Source organism: Lycium ferocissimum, chromosome 3 (genome assembly GCF_029784015.1).
Source record: "Lycium ferocissimum isolate CSIRO_LF1 chromosome 3, AGI_CSIRO_Lferr_CH_V1, whole genome shotgun sequence".
Lineage (NCBI taxonomy): Eukaryota > Viridiplantae > Streptophyta > Magnoliopsida > Solanales > Solanaceae > Lycium > Lycium ferocissimum.
The window spans coordinates 5,015,253-5,032,637 of record NC_081344.1 but is presented as its reverse complement, the minus strand read 5'-3'; the positions used below and the strand labels follow the sequence as shown (position 1 = coordinate 5,032,637).

Genomic DNA, 17,385 nt, shown 5'->3' with positions numbered 1-17,385 from the left:
AGTATCTTTTTCGTCAATAAATATCTTATCCAAACTTATTCTCTCCATTTTTCTTGATAGTAATAGCATCCCACAACCGACAAATCCTAACCAAAATCATCAAATTACCCTATTAGTATTCAACTTTGAACCAAAAATATAACATTCTTAAAATTCAATTAAAAAAAAATAAATTAGAGTAAGCAAGTTACATCATGCAAGAAACTCACTTACAATCAATATATAGTGCAAAAGATAGTGTAGAAATAGGTAGAAGAATGAGTTGATAGTGTAATTATCCCTGATTAATATCAAGAATTAATATACATGAAATCATTGTAAGTACAAAACCTTCATGCGAATGGGGGCAAAAAGAACGGTTACGGTTTCTTTTTAACCCAATAAATTGTACAAGAAAGTGAGCACTGAGTTGACTTGGGGGAAAGAAACGGCTTTAGATTTTATTGCAAACAAAACGTTTTCCACTAATTATTGCTTTTACGTGGGGTGAAATGTGAATCAGAGTTAATTGGCCTTTACAATTTATTCATTTAGTAGGCTCATGCTATGCCTCCTCATTTATATAATTTATTACTATAATTTTTTATTCACTATTGTCTTTATATGGGCTTTTAATATAATTAATGATAAAAAAAATATTCTGAAGCGAAAAAAAAATGATAAAAATGTCCAAAAAAGGAGATGAAAGATAAATATATACGATCTTACGTAGAGATCATAATAGGATTGGTATACCGACTTTAATATATATGCTAGTGAATCTATCAGCGCTTCCGCGTGATTATAAAAATCTTATCAAATGTATGATTTAATATTTTCTGATACTCTAATATAAAATATATATATATATATATATATATATATATATATATATATATATATATATATATATATATTTTATGAACACTAAAGTTATCTTAATTTTTCTTTCAAAAGGTAATAATCCAAACATATAGAGTTTATAATTTTATTCACATCTATTTTGTGAATCTTAAGTTTTAAAAAATCAAAACATCACTTGCATAATTATGTTTTTAGCAAATTAAAAGGCTGAATATTAAAAGTAACAACAATGGTATAGAAACTGGTTTGAATTCCCATTTGTAAGTTGACTTGAACATCCTAATTTCCAACATCTTACAGATGTATTAACAAATGTTTTTTTGTCTAAGCAAGTAACTCGAAGCCATCTGGAGAGAAAGATATCCAAATAAAGCTTTCACTTTAAATTAATGATACATAAGCCTCAAGCACACATGAAATGAGCAAATACTATCTGGTATCATGGATGGGCAAACAATAACAGAAGACAATAAACTTACGGTACAAACTTTTTCCCAAATCACAATACGATGTACAAAAATATTTTATTTACACTTTCAACATTTGAAGATATTGTTGTTTATTTTCACTTGTTAGTTAACACGAAACCACTAGCAAAACTAACAATCACTATATGAAGAGAAAACCTTACCTAATAAATCTAATATCTACGAAAAATACTCAACTTCAACACGCAATTATGAGAAAAAAACAGTGCAGAATTTGTACTCAACATCCGGATATCATCATCAAATTAAGGAATCAACTTCCTTCGTGGTCAAATAGTCAAATCAAGCCGAACCAAACTGTTAATGCGCACTCTGCTTTTGTCTAATTATTTTGAATATTAAAATATAGAAAAGTGAAGGAAGAATTTGAGTACATGTAAGAATTTTTTACAAAATATCCGAAGCAAAATTACATATGTAAAGGGAATATACAGGTTTGAAGCAAAAGCAATAAACAAAAATATGCAAAAGAAATCGAAACAAATAGAAAAACGAAGGGATAGGCAAAGCTTAAAGATGTTTGGCTATGTGTGCATAAATTTATAGGGAAGGTAGACTAATATTTTTAATGAGAATTAAGAGGTATTATAAATGTGCAAGATCATGTTCTACCGTTTCAAGCTTTTTCTATCCACTATTTCACATTAACAGATAAGTAATTAGAGAGGAAGAGGAAAAGTTAAGTAAATTAATTTAAAAAATATCTTTTGAATTAACACATCCATAAATGGGAAATAGTAGGGAAAATGCTAAAAAAAAAAATGAATGCCAATAGAGGCCATAGAGAGGTGTCGCGTAGGATTATACATCTTTGAAACTTTATATTATATATAGATTGAACTGATTAAAAGTCATTCCTTCACCAACCTTTTCCAAGAATCGATCTAAAGAAGAACAAAATATTTTAAGCAAAGTTGGGTTATAATTTATGTATTAGGTGAATTTAACCGTTAAATAGCGTCATTTAGTGGCATATGGGGAGTAGTCGTCTTGTTACGGATAGATCCAACTTCGTGAATCGATAACAATACACCGCATTATATATATATATATATATATATATATATATATGTGTGTGTGTGTGTGTGTGAGAGAGAGAGAGAGAGAGAGAGAGAGAGAGTCAAGATTTTACTTAGTGATTCGATGGAACAATTTGAATCACTGTAGACTAGTTTCCTCCCATTTACCCCCACTAGTTGATGTGTATTTCCTACCATTGAAGAAACTAGAGAAAACTGTTAATCCTACCGATGCCGTAGATAAGCGAGAATAATATCTATTAAATTTAATTAAGGCAAACTTACTCAAATGACTACCTTATTGTAGCTTCCTACCATTTGTAGCTACCCTTTTAAATATTACCATTTGTAGCTACATTTTAGCAAAATAGTGTATGTTTGCGCGTGTATTTGTTGCCAACAAATACATGAGAACAAGGTAAAAAAAAAAAAAAAACATGATCCTTGATTTTAGCCTTTAATGGTGGAGCTATTAAATTAGATATTAATATTATTTTTTGATGTATTTTAGTGATTTTTTTTTTTTTTGATGTACTTCGGTGATTTTTTTTTTTTTTTTTGCCATATTGTATTTCCGTGTCTTTTTTTTTTTTTTAAATGTATTTCAGTGATTTTTTTTAATGTATTTTCTTGATTTTTTTTTGATGTATTTTAGTGGCGTTTTTTGATGTATTTCAAATACATTGTGTACATTCTAACTACTATGGAGCCAAATATATTCAAATTTTCGTGTATTTGAATGGATTTCAACATATACATTCAGATACAAGACCAAAAAATTCAAATACATGACAAATACAGTAAAAAAAAATAAGGTGTTTGACTATTAACAAAATACACTAAAAAATGCACTCAAAAATACAAAGACAAATACATTCAAAAACAGTGTATTTGTGAGATGTAGATTTTTGAATGTATTTGTATTTGGCTTTTAACAAATACACATGGCCGGATACGAGACACTACTACCACCAAAAAACCCTAATCTCTCCAACACCACCAAAATCCAAATCGAGACCCCACCACACAAAAACCCAAATGCGAGACACCACCGCCACCAAAAACCCTAATCTTTCCATCACCAACAAAACCTAATCTCTCCACCTCTCGTCATCTTCTCGCCCGCCGTCTCAAAATCGACCCGTCACCACCGCCACCAACAATGCACACACGGCCGGATTCGCGAGTGAAAAGAGAGAGAGAGGGGTGAGCATAGAGGGGAGACGAGAGAGAGAGAGAGGGCGGAGAGAGAGAGAGAGAGGGGTGAGCACGGAGGGAGAGGAGAGAGAGAGAGGGGGCGGTGCGGCCATGGTGGTGGTGGTTGAGAGTAGGGGAGAAAGATCTTTTAGGGTTTTGAGAAATGAAAAATCTAAAATGGATAGTGATTGAGAAAAAAGAAAGATATATGTATTTGGATATGTATTTTTTGATATAGCTACCATTTGTAATTTAGAAAAGTTAATTAGCTACTAAATATAGTTAAATAAAAGGATAGTTAATATTAATAATTAGGTCTTAAAAGAAGCTACAATGAGTAAAAATTCCTTTAATTAACGACTAGTGTCAATAATTTAATAGTTACCAAAAAAAAAAAAAAAAAAAAAAAAAAAAGCTAACTGGAGGTGACCTCAGAAGAATATAGAGTTATCAATGCGCATAAGTTTATAAAGTTTGAGTTTCGGTATAATAATTTTATTTAATAAAATTTTATTCGTAACCTAATGTAAAGGTAAATAACATACTATCACAAATTGATCGACGTTGTAAAATTTCTTACACTATTAAGTTGTATAACTTAAAATTCATTTACTGTATCCGTTCTTCCTAGTAGGGGTGTTTATGAGTCGATTTTGGGTTAAAACCAAAACAAACCAATCTAGTCGGTTTTAAAATTATCAAAATCAAATCAAATATAACACATATTCATCGGTTTGGTTGTAGTCGGTTTGCTTGCTTTTTAAGAAAATTAACGGTATTTCTCTCTTTCATGTTTTTTTCCTACAATTAGGAGAGAATTTTCTATCATTTGCCAACTTATAATTCATTATTACCTTTATTGTGGTAGCTATAGTTTCTTGTGGAGAAAATGTCTTAGGATTTTTTATTTAAATTAAGTGAATAAAGTTTATAAGAAATACAAAAAATAAATCTAGGTAAATCTCATATAGTTGTTTCTTTAAATAAATGGTCTCATATAGTTGTTTCTTTGAATAAATGAGTTTGAATTCATGAATTTCATTTTAAAAATGGGCTTAAGGTATAAAGTTCATTAGCCTATTAGGGGTTATTTGGTTCAAAGACAAATTATACATGAATTAATAACGCAGGGATTAGTAATACAAGGATTATTTTTGTTTTGTGTTTGGTTCCTTGCACTAAAATTGGACACAAAGGATACCATTTGAATATTTATTTATTTTCAAAATTTAAGAAATAATTTGTTCCAATTATACTCTTGAATGCTTGGCCATTATAGGTTTCTTGGAACAAAACAAGGCTAATTTTGTCACTTTAGTTTTTTTATCTATGGATAAGCTATCCATGGATAAATTATCCCATGGTGGTGGTGGGATAAGATAATACACCCTTTGGTGTATTAAATAATCCATGTATTAGTTATACATGCCCCAAAATGTCAACCAAAAATGGTATAAAATAATACCACATCTAATACCATACTATTTTAGCTAAGACCTCCTACCAAACGAGCTCTTAGAGATAAAATAAACTTTTGCTTAAAAATTATATAAATTATTTAAGAGTATTTATAAAAATTTATATATATATAAAATTATGTACAAAATTTGTCGGTTCGGTTCGGTTTATTCTTCAGTTTGCTTTTAATAAAACCAAAACCAAACCAAATATTATCGTTTTTTAAAATTCAAAATCAAACCAAACCTAACCCAAGTAAATATCGATTTATTCAATCGATTTGATTTTAATTTTTGGTTTGGATCGTTTTTAACAAAACCGTGAACACCCCTACTTCCTAGTAAGTGTGGTGACCTTTTTAAAAATAAAAAAGAAATTATTTTTATTACATAGGGGGTAGGGGGAAGGGGAAATGGGGAAAGGAATTCTGATGTGGGGTTCGACACTCGCAGCCAAGCGTGAGAGTTTAGATAAGCCAACTAAGCGAGCTACTAAATCTCTACCGGTCACCTTCAATACTGTTTCAAAATTGCCTAGACATCGAAAGAAGCCGTAATGACGACCAAAGCAATTAATTAATCGATCGAGATTTTGTACTTAGACGATATAGTTGAAAGAAAAGAAAAGCCCTAGAAGCAACATCTGGAATTGGATGAGAAACTAGTTTTTTAGTTGTCTGGTCAGCATTCGGTGTTTGACATTCGTATTAGGCCCATCTATTTTGGATTCGTTTCGTGTAAGATTAATTAAAAGGCCAGAAAAGTACTCGCTACCTAAATTTTTCCGTATCCAAAATTCAAATTCGAGATCTCTAATTAAAAGTAAATAGAGTTCATGTATCTCATCACAACATTTGGTGGTCCTAACTAATTGGTCTTCTTCTCATACATTCAAATTAAAAAGCAAAACGAAATATAGAAAGGTCCTCTATAAACATTGAGAGGATGTTTAGGTAGTTAGGTGCAACTGTCAAGTGTAATACTTAAATTTATTGAGACATAATAAATTCATATGCACCTGCCTTTCTGCCTGTCTTTTTCGATCATGTTATTGTAATTCATGAAATATTGTAATTGGTTTTAACCACGTAGACAACAAAAGTAAGCTTCAGTTATAGCTATAGCCTCTTTACATAGACTAAAAGGCAAAACAAAGGGGAAAAAAATTAAACCATCATGAGAAGATTATGAGGGACATGCCTTTAACAACCCAAAAGCAAGTTAATTGACAACTACTCAAAAAAAACTAGGTGATCATCTGAAAATTAGTTATATGAAAAATTATAGTACAACAATCATTTATTAATTACTCTTATTCATGTATCATTAATTTTTTTTTTTTTTTTTTTGGGTTCAACCACCATAATGGTGGGATTAGGCCTCAGACCTAATCATTTTATTGCTTTCAAAAGTGGTTACACCGGTTACAAAAAGGGGTGAAAACATTTGTCAATGTCACCCTGAGATATCAGAAGGATAAAAAGTTCATCCTTATACAAAAGTCTTCCTATGCTAGAAATAGCAAAAGAGAAAATGCAGAAAGCAGTAAACATGAGCAATATGTTATATATCCTTCATAATAATACATGGAAACTTGCATATATACTGCAGATTATAGCCACGCGAATTTAAATATCATCAACCAACATTGCATAGCAGCATAGGTTATATAAGTATTTTATTCTGTGCGGCCAACCAAATATTGTGCTTTAAAAACTTGGAATTTTTTACTGGGGATTAGTTTCATTAATTAACCCCACTAATCAAACGGCCCCTAATTATTTATTAATCCACACCCCTATTATCTTCCCTTATGCCTAAGATCCACAAAAGAAGAAAAATTAGGAACTAGAAAAAACAATAAAAAAGAAACAATTGCATGACACAAGAACTCAAGATAATTGACTGATCAATGTTTCCTTTTCAAGGACTAATATATTACAACTGTACGAAAATTTTGAGAAAATGGGGTCAATGGAAGAGATAAAAACTTAGAAGCAAATTAAAGAAGAACTAATTAATCTACAGTTTACAGAGGGCAATTAGAAAGGAGAAGCAAGATCAAGAAATTATTTTCATTACCACCAAGGAATGTGGTACGATGGATATACAAAATTCTTTCACCCTTAACCAGAGGTCCAATATTCGAACCTAGCTGAGAATGAAGAAATTTCTATTAGGAAGCGCTTGCCCTTTAACAGCCCTTACGCCGCTCAAATCTGGATTAGTTGGGCCGGCATGAATTCATCCCAAAGGTCTAGTTGCCAAAGGAACAACCTCAGCCAAAGGAGTAGATTGTGGTGTTGGTAAAGGAGAAGTTCTACAAACTGGACAACTTGGATTCAACATAAGCCAAGGATCCACACATTTCAAGTGAAACAAATGTTCACAATCAGGCAACAACCTTAACATGTCCTTATTCTTGTAATCTGCTAAACATATAGAACAACAACTAGCTGTTGAGTCCTTGTGATTTACCTTAGCTTCAGAGTACAACAACTTAGGGTAACTCGAAAGGGTTGCCTTATCAAGCCCTATATCGACTATACAACTATTTTCTTGGACATCATGTAGCGCGTTTCGATTAATTCTATGTCTTCTTGGTGGTGGTAACTCTGTTGTTTGATTTCTGGTACAAAAATATGAAGTGAGAGTTATAGTTGTAATTAAAAGAAGAATACCTACCGATACACCGATCCCATAACCGAATCCTCCAATATTACCCGATCCGAGGAACCCATCGGTGCTGGAACTTGGATCGGAGATGGTGGTGTTATAATTCATGATATATTAGGAGAATTATGGGAGTGGTTTTGGGTTTGGTTGGTCATTGGTATTATATGACCAAAATTAAGGGAATGGTCTAAAGATTATTTGGAAGTCAACGGTTTTTGATTGAAGGAAATGAATTTGGACTTGATAGAAACGAACAAATAAGAATAGGTACTAATATTTAATAAAAAGAGTGGAAAAGAAAGTGGTTTCTTGTGAATATATGTATGGATATATATATATATATATATATATATATATATATATATATATATATATATATATATGTTTTTTTCCCGTTAAGTTCATGCTTGGATGGAAAGTTTTGAGATGTCAACGTCCTCTCTAATCTATCATTTTCTTGTGAGTTTTGTTTCATGTGAGCAACGTCTTTTTCTGCTACGTTTCTTCAACTTTAACCAATAGTAAATTAATTGTATAAGTTTTGCTTATATAGCTAGTTAATCATTTGTTTGACTCTCTTTCTCTCTCATCTTAATGAGTACTCTACTAATTGCACGTTCCATGCACCAAAGATTTAGGGGGTCATAGGATGCCTTTTTTATGTATTTTATTTTACATGACATCAATATAACTTTTTTCTTTATATTGCAGAACATTCGGGATTACACAAGAAATAGGAAGAAAATACATAAAGATTAAACGAGGTTTAGCCAAAAATAGATAAAGTTTTCTATTATGATGATGAAATTAGTGAAAGTTAAGTGATTTTTTTTTTATTAAAAAGACTTAGTTTGATGATGACTTTTCTGCACAAAATACTAATTTCAATTTCATGTGAAATTAGCCTTTAAAACGGGCGACTGTAATAAATTCATTTAACCTGCTTCTCCCTCTCCTTTTAAATCATGTTATTGTATTCCATGATCAGTATTAATAATAATAGACACACATCTAAGCTTAGCCTCTGTCATCGACCCACTTTAGAGAGGACAAGGAGATAAGGAATTAAACAACATCAACAGAATTTGATGCCATTGTAAAGAAAAAAAGAGGAGAATAACATTCTCGGTCCCTCAATTATTAGTAAGTTCAAATTTTAGTCCTTGTGATATATGATTCAATACATCTAATCTTCAATTAATTAAAATGTGTATTTTGGTTCCTTTATGCAAGAAATATGTTATATTTGGACTATTTTAGATGTGTATTACTCTCAAATATCAAGTAATAGTATAAGTTTAACGTAACAGCTAAGTACGTAATTAAACGGTGAAACAATCAATAATTTTGAAAATTTGTGAATATTCATAAGCAATTGAATCAAAGTCACATGCTAAGCAATCAAAGGTTAAATGTGTTAGGTTAGATATAACAAGGAGTAAAACTAGAATACGGAGAGACCAAAAGTTTTATTAAGCCAAACAAAATCTAAGCATGCAACATCAATACTGAAGGTCTAGAAGCCAAAGGAACAACCTCAGCCAAAGGAGTGGATAATGGTGATGGCAATGGAGAAGTTCTACAAATTGGACAACTTGGATTCAACATGAGCCAAGAATCCACACATTTCAAGTGAAACAAATGCCCACAATCTTGCAACAAACGAAGCATGTCATTGTCCTTGTAATCTGCTAAACATATAGAACAACAAGTACTAGCCGTTGAGTCCTCATTATAATTGACCTTAGCTTCTGAATATAACAACTTAGGATAACTCAAAAGTGTCGCCTCATCTAGCCCGATATCGACTATACAATCATGTTCGTTTCGATTAATTGCTCTTGGTGGTGTTTGATTTCGAGTACAAAAATATGAAATCAATGTGATAGTTGCAAACAAGACGACAATGCCAGCTGAAACACCAACAGCATAGTCGAACCCTCCGATTTGTTCCGATTCAAGGTACCCGTCGGTGCCAGAACTTGGATCCGAGGTGGTGGGGTTATTCATGATGATCTTGTGAAAATTAAAGAGTTGGTTTTATGAGAATTTTGGGTGTGCTTTTTATTTGGTTAGCTATTTGGTATTAGACTAAAACAGAAATGGTCCAATTAAAAGATTTTGGAAGTCAACAGTTTACGTGAGAGATTTGAAAAAGAAAAAGAGGGAATATTGGTGGCGTTTTGGTTGAAAGAAATGAATTTGGACTTCAAGAGAAATAAAAAAAAGAATATTAAAGAGAGAAAAGAAAAGCATGGATGAAGTGGTTTCTTGTGAATAGATATGCATATGTATCTTCTTTTAAGATACGTTTAGTTAAATTTGGAATTGGCTCGTCAGTAATGTTTTCGACGAATTTTCAATGAAATTCTGATCATTAATCCTGTCGCAAAAGTCCGTCGAAAAAGTATGAAATATTTATGGATAATGTAAAAAAATACTTAAATAATCAAATCAGTTAAAAGATAATAATAGATATTTTTATTTGATAACATTAATTAGTAATCTAGAATAACGTTAAGTGACATGTTATAACTAATTAGTTTATACTTGGCGTATAAAATTATTAGTATTTAATATATCATTTAAATTTTGGCGGTTTTTGCTTCGTTTCATGCTTGAATGGAGGGTTTGAGATGTCCCAAGTTCTCCTATAAGTCTAATCTATCACTTTCTTGTTAGCTTTGTTTCACGCGAGCAACGTCTTTTTCTGTTACGTATGTACCAAGTTCTTCAACTTTATCCAATAGTAAATTAATAAATATAAGTTTTCCTATATAGTCCAGTTAATAAATTATTTTACACTCTCTCTCTCTTCTTAATGAGTCTACGAATTGCACGTTCCATGCACCAAAATTTTAGGTGTTTGCATAGCATGCCTATTTCATTTTCCTGTATAAGTTTTCTTTCATCTGAGCAACGTCTTTTTCAACTTTGTCCAATATTAAATTAATTACATAAAACTAACTTAATAATTTATTGGAATAATAGCAATCTTTATCCCTAAGTAATTGATAAATTTATTTTGATACTTGTGATATATGAATTCAACATATATAACCTTCAATTAAGTAAAAATCCATGTTTTAGTCTCTTTATTAATTAGAAAATACATTATATTTGGCTATTTATAGAACTATATTAATATACCCTCAAATATAAAGTGATAATATAAATTTAACGTATTAAATGAGTAATTAAGTGTTGTGCGGTTAACAAATATGATGAATTTGTAAATATTGTTCACGAGCAAAGGGATCAAAGTGCACATTTCAATTAATTGGAGGTTTAATATGCTTAGTCAGATACCAGAGGAATTTAAACCAAAATTTATCAATAATCGAGGGACCAAAAATGCTATTAAACCTTAATTTATTTGATTTTCTCTCTACCTTCCGTGAGTTATATGAATTGTACGTTCCATGCACCCTAGATTTAGATGGTTGTGTCTCATGCCTAGCTATTTTATGTGTTTTGACTTTTAGAGGACATTAAAATATTACTTTTGTTTAACTTCTATACATGCCGTAAACAAAACCAAAAAAAAAAAAAAAAAAAAAAAAAAAAGGTATCCTATATTTGTGCAATATGAGACTAGCTAGTAAATAGGACATTATATTCTAGGAATTGATAACTATGTAACAATTTTTTCTGTAAAATTATCATAGCACAATTATGATAATCATAAATATTAAAGGTTTATAAGACGCGTGTCCGCATATTTTAATTTGGAAACACTAAAATTTATTACAGCACTTCATAATAATGTATCGAATATGATAAGAGGTTGAGTTTTCCTAATCCTAAATTAAGAAAAGAGAAATATGAGATATTAAAAAAAAAAAAAAAAAATTATGTACGAAAGTTAATCAGAATTTCCAGTACTTGTGTACTGTTATCGAGTTACTAATATAAGTACATTTTTGGTTTCACATTACATTTTAAAGAGAACAAAACTCAAAAATGCATGCTAGGAAAGTTAGCGTGGGAGCATTATTACTGGATACAGGTCAGTAACGATCAAAAAAATGAGAAAATTATTAATTCTCCTGGATAGGGTAGGGGTAACTACAGTACAAGTAAACTATGCAAGACCTCATGAGAATGTAATTAAACATATAAAATTATGCTCTATTTAATTAACTGACGTTTTACTTTTTAGACGAGATTATCACATGATGCACATATTTGGCTCATGAAAAAGAACTAAAAATGGACGTGAGGAGGCATATTGAGAGTGCAATTGACTATATAAAGGTATGTTTTTTCTAACAATTTGTTTTTCTAACAATTTAACCTTTTAGATGAGATGATTACACATTTTAACGAAATTGTTTTTAGAGGAAAAAGAGAGCCTATTAAAGACCTTCACTAGTCGTTATATCATCTTCCTTGCCCTTTCATACTTGAGTACTATAGATAGAATGTCGTGATTAATTCAAGAGTCATGATTTGTTGTTAGTTTATTAGTGTAGTCACTAATTCAACTGTGAGAGTCCCCCAATCAATTGTTGATTTAAATAAGTTCCATTATTTCAAATAAAAAATTATAAGTATCAATTAACTGCATGCAACTTGTTATGATATGTGGTGCAATTTGCACTATGAAAATAAGAGTTAAGTTGTTTAAAAATAAACCCTTCGTAAATTCTAAACAATGTGTGCTCATTGACAACACATATTGAGCATACAAATCGTTAATAACAAACTTAACATACACATCATTGACTTTGGCAACTTGTTTTTTTAAGGGATTAGTTAAATCTCTCTAAACCCACCCTGGTTTCTTGTTTAATTAAGTTCAATTTCTGATAAATTAAGGTACCTATTTTTCTATTGATTGCAAGATTAATACATTCTATATATATTCTCATCTTGCTACAGCACGAAGTCTTTATCAATAGGAAGATATAACTAATTTTCAATGTGGATCTACACAATTTTAATAAATGTTTTTTGTAAAATAAATCACTATTTTATCCAAAACTTGAACTTAGTTTGGAAGTGTGCGCACACCCTCAAGAATAGGAGGCAGTAACAAAGTGAATATGAACTCCTGCAGCCTACTCAATCGTCAATTTTCAACCCAAAATTTCGGCCAATCATCACCTTTCCGTCGTCTGCTAAGAAAACATAAAATTTCAGTGTGTAACTTGTATTCACGCTTTTAATCTGTCCATATTTCCCCGAGTGGGTGGGTGGAGGGGGAGTCATAATTTCAAATTGATCATAATTCGAAACACAATGTCACGAATTCAAATATATATAAAGAAGAAAAATATATAATCTGTCACGAGCTTAGATACCAAGCCTAGAGCCCAATCTCATATACCTGTCAAATGTTGATAAGCCCAATCTAGTGAGCTCATGGGCCAATGTGAAAGATTTTCTTAGTATGAGTGTATGATTAGGTAATGAGAGTTTAAAATAGGATTCTTTGTATATATATATCCCTTCCTTAGTTTCTAAATATTCTGCATTCTTCCACATTCAGTTTTATATTTACAAAAAATCATAACATTACAAATCCTATACAAAACATGCTTTATATTTAAAAAAAAAATTATTTTTAAATTATTTTTTTATTTTTAAAAAACACGATCATTTTTAAAAAAATATTTTTTTATTTTTTTAAAAAATATTTTTTTTAATTTATTTTTATTTTTTAAAAAATTAATATTTTTTTTTTGCTCAAAAACTTATGTATGAAAGTTGTATTAAATGTATTTGATATCTAACTAATGTCAAACTTAAAAAGTTTGCTCAAAATTTAGTGTATGAAAAATGTATGAAATGTGTATATTTCGTTCAAGGCTTAAAAATCCGCTCAAAATTGTGTGTATGAAAACAATATGAAATTTGTATCTTGCTCATATCTTAAAATTTCGCTCACATTTTCATGTATAAAGTTCATGTTAGATTTCAAAATCCTAAAATTAACTCTCTCACAAACGTTGTAACAATTTTTCATACAATATTCAAGTTGATTTTGTGGAAGTTTTAACACTCAAAATTTTGTATAAAGGAAAATTATATTAAAATTTTGCTCACACATACACATTTCATACAACTTTCATACATTGAGAAATATGAGGTAATTTTTTAAGCCAAGAGAGCAAAAAAAAAAAATAAATTAATATTTAAAAAAATATATATAAAAATTATTTTTTAAAAAATAAAAATATTTTTTTAAAAATATTTTTTATAAAAAATATATATATTTATATATATAGTTATTATTAGAAAAAAATAAAAACGAAAAATATATGAAAATCCGTCATGTTTTGTAATATATCGTTATGTTTTGTAAATAACTATCGTTACGTTTTGTAAATATTTCTCCTGTGAACATTATATATATACGTAGTTTTCCCTTTAAAATATCTTGAAAATTAGTTTAAAAGATTTAGGGAAAATACATAAAAACCCCCCAACGTATACTCGGATTAATTCTGACGCACCCAACCTTTGCGGGCGACCTATTACCCCCCTGGACTTATTTTTTCTGTATTTTTGTGCCCCTTTTTGACTGACGTGGCAAAAAAAAAATTGATGCCCAGTTGCACAGTGGAGAGTGTTGCACACTCTCCGCCACATTGGTGCCACGTCACTGCCACTTTTCCTTTCTTTTTTTCATTTGATTTTTCTTTTATTTTTTCTTTTATTAATTATATTTACACTAATTAACCTCAAATTAACTATTAAACCATTAATTATATTTTCTTCATCACTAAACCCTTCTTCTTCTTCTTCATTTCAAGAAATCCATCAATCCATTTTCTTCCTCCATTAACACACACACACATTCAACATATTTTCTTCCTCCATTAACACACACATTCAACCCATTTTTTTCCTCCATTAACAACACACATTCAACCCATTTTTTTCCTCCATTAACACACACGCATTCAACCCATTTTTTTCCTCCATTAACACACACATTCATTTGAAGGCAAATCAAACACCAAAATATATCCTTAATCGAAACACACATTATGTTTTTTTCCTCCATTAACAACACATTTTCATTTTTTTCCTCCATTAACACACACGCATTCAATTTTTTTTCTCACATAGATTTGGATCAAACAAAAATTATTGATGTAGAAATGACATTACTCCAATTATTTTTGGGCTCACTAACATATCCAATTATTGATAACGAATTACTCCAATTATTTTGGGCTAACATATCCGTGTTTTACTGCTGTTGTTCCGCCCCCCCCCCCCCCCCCCCCCAAAAAAAAAAACCGCTCCTCTTGCCCCACCTATTTGAAGAAATTGCCATTGACACTCATTTAAAGAAATTGCCATTTGAAGGACAAACTGTGCAATTTCTTCCTTTCTGGGCTATGTTCAATCATGGCGGTGTCAGTGACTGCGGTGTGGCGGCGGCGATGTGGCGGTAGCGGCAATGGGGGTGGTTGAGGAGAAAGAAGAAGAAGAAAGAGAAAAAGGAGAAAGAAGAAGAAATAGAAAAATAAATTGCAATTAGTAGCTTTAACAATTGAAATGTGGAAGAAAGGGAGGGTGGGGGTGGGTGAGAGGATAAAATATAAATAAATTTTTAAAAATTAATTATTATTAAAATATAAAAAATATTTTTACTGCTTTCAATCGCTATTAATTTTTTTTTTTTTGCCACATCAGCCAAAAAAGGTACAAAAATACAGAAAAAATAAGGTCAGGGGGGTAATAGGTCGCCCGCAAAGGTTGGGTGCGTCATAATTAATCCGAGTATACGTTGGGGGGGTTTTTATGTATTTTCCCAAAGATTTAAGAACTTTAATTTTTGAACATTATAGAAATTTTATACAAATGAAATTGTGTCAGGCATTTTTGAAATATTCTGAATAGAGAGTGTATCACATAAATTGTAATAAAGAATATATAATTCTTAAAAAATGCTACAGTCTATTCACGAAATAGTTTTTTGTGGAAGAGCAATAATGTTAAGGTTGTGTAAATTGTGATATCTGACCCATGAGCTACCAGAAAGATGATCAAATGTGCAATGTCGAGTTAGTAGGTTCGCTTAGAATAATATATATACATCTTATATTTACTTTTATATACAAAACATAACATCACAAATCCTATACAAAACATATATATAGTTTTAAATTATTTTTTTTATTTTTTAAAAATCATTTTTAAAAAGAATATTTTTTTTTTAATTTTTTTTTTTTTTTTTAAAATTAATATTTTTTTTTTTTGCTCAAAAACTTTTTCACAAATGTGTATATATAAAATTAGAAATTTAGCAAAAAATGTAGTAATGAATTCAATTGAATCCATATATCATTTTCTTTTTCACATGAATATAAAATTATATAACTTTGATACAAAAAGTTAAAATGAATTCAATTGAATCTTGATCATATATATATATATATATATATATATATATATATATATATATATATATATATACAACAACATTGTAACAATTTTTACACAATATTCAAGGCTTAAAGTTTTTGACTTAAAATTTTGTTTAAAATTATATTAAAAATTTTGCTCACACATATTTTCTTTTTATGAGGTAATTTTTTAAGCCATTGAGCAAAAAAAAAAAAAAAAAAATTTTTAAAAAAATATATAAATTTTTTTTTTTTTTTTATAAAAATATATATTTTCTGAATATAAAATTAATATATCGTTATGAGTAAATAAGGAAAACTAATGAATTACGTTTCGTAAATATTTCTCCTTAACATGTATATATACGTAGTTTTCCCTAGAATAAATATATGATCTTTTATATACATATATATATATATATATATAGTTTAAATCATTTTCTTTTTCACATGAATATAAAATTAGAGCAAAAAGTAATGAATTCAATTGAATCCTTAAGTTGCCCGTATGTTACTTTATCTTTTCTTTTATTTTTCCCTTTTGACTTTTTCCTTTCATAGCACACTTTTTTGTACCACTTTTACTTTCATAAATATTTTTCTTCATTAAGTATACAAGAATAAATTCTTCTGTGACAAAGTATATTTATCACAAAGATGATGTTTTCTAGCTAGCGCCATCTGGCGAGAATCTCAATTTCACCTATCAACTGCTTAAAATTGCAGTATGACAGTCATACAAACAAGTAAAACAACACTCATCAATATCAGAGTTTGAATTTAAAAATTTATGAGTTCGCGAATTTAGTCTTTTTATTATATTGTATTTTAAGATAATAATTTGTACATATCCAATAAATTTCTTATAAAATTTAAATCAACGATACTGGGTTCGACCGATCCCGTGACATACACACTAGCTTCGCCCCTAATTATTTCTAATGACTTATATCCTAAAAGGATAAGTAAAGTTATTCTATTGCTGCTTTTTCATGTTTTTAGGTAACTGAAAGTGGGTAAGATATTTACATGCGGTCCTTTTTCTTTTATTACTTTGTAAACCCCTCGATAGTCGAGTATCTATTATTTTTCACCAGCATATGTATTAGGTAAAATTTGGACATTATGAAGTTTTCTTTCATTTAATTGACCACCAGATCACGTCCTTGTATGTGATCACATAGCAATCTTCGTTTCAAACTATATTAACCTATAGTTTGATATGAAATAACAAAATGTTATTTATAAGTATTTACTCGTCTAATACAGTATGAACTAAGATTAGATTTTAATGAATGTATCGATTATCTTGATGTGCCACCATCTTAACCAAACCCTT

At 29.8% G+C, this 17,385-nt stretch overlaps 2 protein-coding genes across 2 annotated transcripts; both read right to left on the bottom strand.

Moving 5' to 3' along the window:
- Positions 1-6,884: 6,884 nt before the first annotated feature.
- Positions 6,885-7,974, bottom strand: LOC132050852 (RING-H2 finger protein ATL70-like). Its single transcript, XM_059442198.1, has one exon. The coding sequence runs from the start codon at positions 7,786-7,788 to the stop codon at positions 7,249-7,251; it is 540 nt and encodes a 179-aa protein (XP_059298181.1). The 5' UTR covers positions 7,789-7,974; the 3' UTR covers positions 6,885-7,248.
- Positions 7,975-9,073: 1,099 nt separating this feature from the next.
- Positions 9,074-9,690, bottom strand: LOC132050851 (RING-H2 finger protein ATL70-like). The gene has a single exon (XM_059442197.1). The coding sequence runs from the start codon at positions 9,688-9,690 to the stop codon at positions 9,169-9,171; it is 522 nt and encodes a 173-aa protein (XP_059298180.1). The 3' UTR covers positions 9,074-9,168.
- Between the last annotated feature and the right edge of the window lie 7,695 nt (positions 9,691-17,385).